At 43.6% G+C, this 6,754-nt stretch overlaps 1 protein-coding gene across 1 annotated transcript; it reads left to right on the top strand.

Moving 5' to 3' along the window:
- The first annotated feature begins 3,058 nt into the window (after nt 1–3,058).
- LOC124616328 (trypsin-like) lies at nt 3,059–5,902 on the top strand. Its single transcript, XM_047144634.1, has 2 exons — nt 3,059–3,072; nt 5,302–5,902. Coding segments are annotated over exons 1-2 (603 nt in total). The 5' UTR covers nt 3,059–3,070.
- The last annotated feature ends 852 nt before the right edge of the window (nt 5,903–6,754 follow it).

Raw genomic sequence — 6,754 nt, 5'->3', positions numbered from 1 at the left:
GCCTCGGGCATGGATGTGTGTGATGTCCTTAGGTTGGTTAGGTTTAATTAGTTCTAAGTTCTAGGCGACTGATGACCTCAGAAGTTAAGTCGTATAGCGCTCAGAGCCTTATTTTGTTTCCTGGAATTGTGGTGCAGTTGAGACTTACAACACTTTGCCATAAAATATATCATACAAACCATTTCACAGTAGAACGTGTGGTGCCATCTGCGATGCTAGTATGCATACAAAGACATAAATCATTGTGCCATCCAAAAGAGTGCGTTTTCTGCTACGTAACATAGTACTTAACTCGTTATGGTTAAAATCTGACTTACACGAATTTCGTTAACTGATCACATGATCATTCGATGTGACATCAGAGACAGCTTTCCAAAAGCTTCTTTAGAAAAGCTGAAATATTTTTCATGTGGCTAGGATGTATGTTGACTATGAAATTTTAAAAAACTTCTCACTTACGCTTTCTTCGTGTATAACTTTTCATTTTAAAGAACAGTAGAGCTGGTATTAGATCTCCTTACTGCACTTCACTGATTAATCTTTCTACTTGGTGCTCTACACTCTCTTGAGACCGTTGAGATTCTGTCGTTAGCTAATAAATATTTATTTGAGTCGGAAAAGGCAACCAAATCCGAGATGTTTTCAACAAATCACTGCTCCAGCTGTACTACTAAACAATTAAATTTCATAGTTTCAGTTGTTTTACTGGCACCTTGGTAGAAGTATGGGTCTTTTTGCTCAGACTGATGATAACTTAACACTTACCTTGTTTACTTCCTGGGGATGCAGCATTCTTATTGGCGGTGATCATGGTCTTTTACTTTTCTAACATGCCTTCTGGATCAGGTTGGGGTCATCACATGATGGAGCTATTTCCTTATGTTTAGTACAAACAGAATAAACCAAAAAAGTTTCAAATTGCAGCACTTTCTGTTTGACGACGTACTTCACAATTTTTTTACCATCTCTGCCCTTAAAGAACAAAATGTAGACTTGGTTACCTCTGGAGATTGTAAATTGTATATTCATAAAATACGGAAACATACAATATGTAACTGCTTTTTAGTTGGTGTTTACTTTTTATATGTTCCCACAACGTTCTTTTGTGCAATGCCGACTTCTATTATTGTCTTGAGCGTTGGAATAATCAGATTCTCCGTACTTTTCATGCTGAATCATACTGTGGAATGTAGTGTAAGCCCTACATACTAAACGATATCCTAAAATAAGGTGTTTGGCGTACTTCAGTTATACGTGTTCTGTCGACAGAGACGTGATTACTTGAATCGATAGGAAAGTAGTGACACAAGTAATATTTGATGCCTGATCGCTGCTAAGGGGAACTAGAGGACGACATTTCTGAGTGCATACAGAGTGAGCAGGACAAAAATTGCCTGATAATACTTTTTCACCTTAAGAGAGGCAACCAGAGTTACTTTATTTGCCCGGGTGTGAGTGATGTAAGTTAGCTTGCCTGACTCAGGGTGCATGAAATACTTTCTGAGTCAATATAATTTTTCCCTCCAGATCGGTGAAATTTGCGTACGATTGATTTGAGAATCATCTTGTTTATTGATATGTTGGACGCATTTTGTTATCTGCTGCCTAAAGTTGGTAGAGATGAGGAAGGAGTCAGTGCCAGTAACTAGCGTTAGATTGCAACTGACTCAGCTACTCCATCAGTGCCGACCGCTGTGGCCGAGCGGATCTAGGCGCTTCAGTCCGGAACCGCGCTGCTGCTACGATCGCAGGTTCGAATCCTGCCTCGGGCATGGATGTGTGTGATATCCTTAGGTTAGTTAAGTTTAAGCAGTTCTAAGTCCACGGGACTGATACCCTCAGATGTTAAGTCCGATAGTGCTTAGAGCATTTTACTCCATCTGTAACTCGTCGAGAGCCTTCTCAGAGTGCATTTACATTGTCCTTATGCTTATATTACACGTTATGTTATTAAACAGTGCTTCCTTTGTCGAAATTATTGATTCGAGTCTAGTTACAGGCCTTAGAAAACGATTAACGAAAATATTGCGCACTTTTTGTACTCACATCAGAGGCACGATGAGACCTACGACAGGAGCCGTGGTGGCTCTCACTTGCCTATATAAACGCCTATGTGAAGTATATAATGCACTGATTATGCTCTTTAAACAAATGGAGAAACTAGAAAATGGTAAGAAACAACTAACACCAAATTTAAAACAACGATTTTTTTTCTAAAACCTAGACAAATGTCACTCTTATTACGGACTGTGTGCTAGATGTAAACGTATGAATTAATGTTTCAGAAAATAGGTAGTACCCGGGGGAATGAAAAATTAGCAGACAGGTTCTGCTGCGATTTGAACAAGCAGACCTACTGTGCAACACGATGACATTCTTCGTGGGTCAGTATAACGATCTGCCGGGTAAAGCCATCAGTTTGTCAGACACCTGCACAGTATCCAGTCAGAGTGGGCACAGGGAATCGACAAAAAATATATTGGGTGCCATATTGCAGTACTGTACTGCACAGATTTGCATTTGTGACCTTGATTTAGATCAGTACAAAATCGAAGTTGCGCTGATGGAAACGACCTAACTTCCCCTGATCAGTGAGACAAACAAAGAAAAAATGTGCCCCCTGTCATTTGCGGACAGCAATGTGACTAGTTAAGACCATGTTCATTATGACAGATAAATGCCAGATAAGTGATTTGGCGTACGCAGTCCAGAACAAATATCATTGTCGAGTACTCTTATCAGATTCTCTTAGATCTAACATCTGGCCATTTTCGAAAGTGACCAACCGGGAACGCTGAAAAATATCATGCCCAACTCGACGTTCAGTGGGATTTCTCTGTCTCGCTATTACTTCAGATTCGGAATTATATGTAAGCGGGCCTGTTCGCTGTTAGCATCAGGTTTTCCTGCAGAGATGTTGCCGACTGGTTTAGCCGTGCTCCTGGTGGTGGCCCTCTGTGGCGCCAACCCCGTGGTGAGATTCATCCCAGGGAGGCCTCGTGTGGGCGGCCGTATTGTCGGCGGCTCCGCTGTCAGCATCTCCCAGTACCCATGGCAGCTCTACTTCACCATGTGAGTTCTCAGTCAAGCGGATTTTTAGGTTTCTGTCTCTAGAGGCGAAGAAGACCAGAACAATGTATTCCGTTTGTAAATTATATATTCTTCGATAATATGAAATCTTACATAGGTTGAAGCCTAGACTCTGCATTTTAGTGCCACTGAGGTATCTTCGAACATTCCAGGGTAAAAGCAAAGATATTCTAAATGATGACTCACTGAAAACCTCAACTGATGACAGGTGTTGTTGATAAATCTCGATGTGGGCAGCTGAAAATGTGTGCCCCGACCGGGACTCGAACCCAGGATATCCTGCTTACATGGCAGACGCTCTATCCATCTGAGCCACCGAAGAGACAGATGAATAGCGCGACTGCAGGGACTTATCCCTTACACGCTTCCCAACTGTCCACAGATGTCTACAAGGTACAATACATATGTAGAATTGTGGACAGTTGGGAATGTGAGTCTCACGGGAAGCGTGCAAGAGATAAGTCCCTGCAGTCGCGCTATTCATCTCTGTCCTCGGTGGCTAGAGCGTCTGCCACGTAAGCAGGAGAGCCCAGGTTCGAGTCCCGGTAGGGCACACATTTTCAGCTGTCCACATCGAGGTTTATCAACAACACCTGTCAGCAGCTGAGGTTTTCAGTGAGTCATCATTTATTCCAGGGAAAAGCTGCACGGTCATCAACAGTAACTGTTCTTTCGAGAACAAGTTACTGTCTTCGTATATAAAGATATTCTAGTCCCTAGAGGAGAAATAAATGTTATGTAACGCTTTATAGGCGACGCTGGCACAATGGCAAAATCGTCCGAAAACTATTGTTCCTCAGAATACATGAGGTATCGGTAGGAACGTTCTCTTTCGATACGTATCAAAGGTCACTAATGTCGTATTGCAGTATAAAAATCAGATTTTCTACAGCAGGTGTATACGAGTAAACTTGTTACTTTCCAAAATCAGCTGACGAGCTATATTCCTAATGGATATAACATTACCTTACGCAGTTTATTGTTTGCTGTCTCTGCCGGTAGGTATGTGAACTTCAAGCAGAGGTGCGGACATTATAGGCAGACATACGTCCACGTTGAAGCAATTGAAGCAATGTAATGGCTCTAAGCACTATGGGACTTAACATCTGTGGTCATCAGTCACCTAGAACATAGAACTACTTAAACCTAACTAACCTAAGGACATCACACACATCCATGCCCGAGGCAGGATTCGAACCTGCGACCGTAACGGTCACGCGGTTCCAAACTGAAGCGCCTAGATCCGCACGGCCACACCGGCCGGCGAAGCAATGTAATGTTGTGGTGTTGGACGCCTTTTCTGCCTATAACCTGCTGATGTGCATAGAATCTCAGTTCAGTTGTGTGGAATGTGTCCTCAGAATGTGAGATGGATGCTGAGTAATATTTCGAAATAATATGTAGGGAAAAGACAAATGAACACCAAGAAGTAGTTGTGCGACATAAGTGAACGTTGGTAGGCTCGTTACTACACAGCAATAGGAACTCATCACTGTGTACCTTGAAGCACTCCATCACACTCCTAGCCCTGTGGGCACGGAGCATTATATTGTTTAAAAATGCCACGGCCTACGGGATACATGATCGTCCCGAAAATTCTTTATTGCCTATTAATTATTTTTTAGTGCTGGGATATTTTTGTTGAGCTTAACAATCGTTAGAAACTGGACAGCTCAAGTAGAGAGAATGATTCATGTGTATTGTAACCTCTAGTTTTGCATATGCATGAGAAACAGTCTACGCCGTTCAGGAAGTTAATTTCATAAGATTATTCCAACACTAGTATGAGACTTTGGAAGATCCACCGGCGTTCTTCCGTACTGTTACACAATTGGACCCCGACTTAAATGAATAACGCAACAGTTCTCGAAACAGGTTTGAACATTTCTTCAAATTACTGTCATGTTATGGTAGTTGAGATTTACAGTATAAATATTTCCTATTCCAGTGGTCTAGGTAATATCCTAAAGGATCATGGTTTTCAGTATTTTTTTAATTAATTATTTGTGTTGCCGTGTAGGGAATAATCAATCTGTAAACGATTGTGTGAATGTTCATGGAATACTCGTCTCGAAGATTGTGGATAGTTAACAACATGACTCGGCTGGAAGCACGAGAATATCCTGTTAGTTTATGTCCCAGTGAGACTACACATGTAAAGATAAGAGTCAACACAAATGTTACTGACGCCTTTTGTCTTTCCCTCGTCAGGGGCAACTACATGTGTGGCGCCTCGATCATCAGCAACACCTGGGCTCTGTCTGCGGCCCACTGTGTAGACGGCTACTCCACCAGCCAGATGCTGCTGCGCGCTGGCACCTCCACCAGGGGTAGCGGTGGCACCACCCACAACATCGCCACCGGCTACATACACGGGAGCTACTCTGATCCCGACTACGACATCGCCGTCGTGCAGGTATCCAACGCCTTCAGCTTCAACAGCAACGTGCAGGCCGTGGGTCTGACCTCGTCAGAGCCCTCTGCTGGAACGTCGGTAACAGTTACCGGCTGGGGTGCGACCTCATCTGGCGGCAGCGCCTCCAACACGCTGCTGGAGGTGAACGTCCAGATCATAGACCGCAACACGTGCAACCGCTCGTACGGTTATATCACCAGCCGCATGATCTGCGCAGGAGTGACCGGAGGCGGTAAGGACTCCTGCCAGGGAGACAGCGGCGGCCCTCTGGTGACCGGTTCCACGCAGGTCGGTATCGTCTCCTTTGGAGAGGGCTGTGGCTTGGCCAACTATCCGGGAGTCTACGCCAATGTAGCCAACCTGAGGTCCTGGATCAAGCAAGCGTCTGGAGTCTAAGCCATGGGTCATCTTAGGCAATTTTTTGTCGAGTACTTGAATAATGCATCACAAATAAATAAAAAAAGTTTTTTCTGCCTTGAATCAATTTATTATGCATCCAGTTTTTAAATTTTGTTCTGTTTCGAAGCAATGACACATAGATTAAAATTTTCAAACATTACAAATCTAGTGCTGAAACCGCTGTCCAAGAAAGTTCTCATAGAGTGATCTTGATCCATCTCGTATCTAGTTGGATATACTGAAATTTCCCCTTAGAAAAATTATGAATGACAGTGCTGGTAAACCTCTACGTTATTTGATTTTCAAACAGCTGAGCAAAACTCATCGTACTCAAACATTTCTCTCTTTACTTATTCTGATCAACACTAAACTGACACACAATATTTTTAGCGCAACGCAATCTGACTTTCAATAATCCCTACAAAAGAATGGCCCTGACTAACAAGAACCTGTACCTTTCATGAATCACTTACCTCACAAAAATCTTCGTTACTCGAACCACTGCAAAACAGCGAGCGCCAATACTGCCAGCTCAATAAAAGATTCTAACAACTGAAGGCACTAACTACTGATAGGCGCCCGGTCGGTTAGCAGAGCGGTCTAACGCGCGGCTTTCCAGGAAGGAGCGCTTGATGCCCCGCACGAATCCGCCCGGCGGATTTGTGTCGAGGTCCGGTGAGCTGGTCAGTCTGTGGATGGTTTTTAGGCGGTTTTCCGTCTGCCTCGGCGAATGCGGGCTGGTTCCCCTTATTCCGCCTCAGCTACACTATGTCAGCGACTGCTGCACAAACAAGTTCGCCACGTATGCGTACACCACCATTACTCTACCACGCAAACGTAGGGGTTACA

Source organism: Schistocerca americana, chromosome 5, assembly GCF_021461395.2.
Source record: "Schistocerca americana isolate TAMUIC-IGC-003095 chromosome 5, iqSchAmer2.1, whole genome shotgun sequence".
Taxonomy (NCBI): Eukaryota; Metazoa; Arthropoda; class Insecta; order Orthoptera; family Acrididae; genus Schistocerca; species Schistocerca americana.
This window is presented reverse-complemented; position numbering and strand designations above follow the sequence as displayed.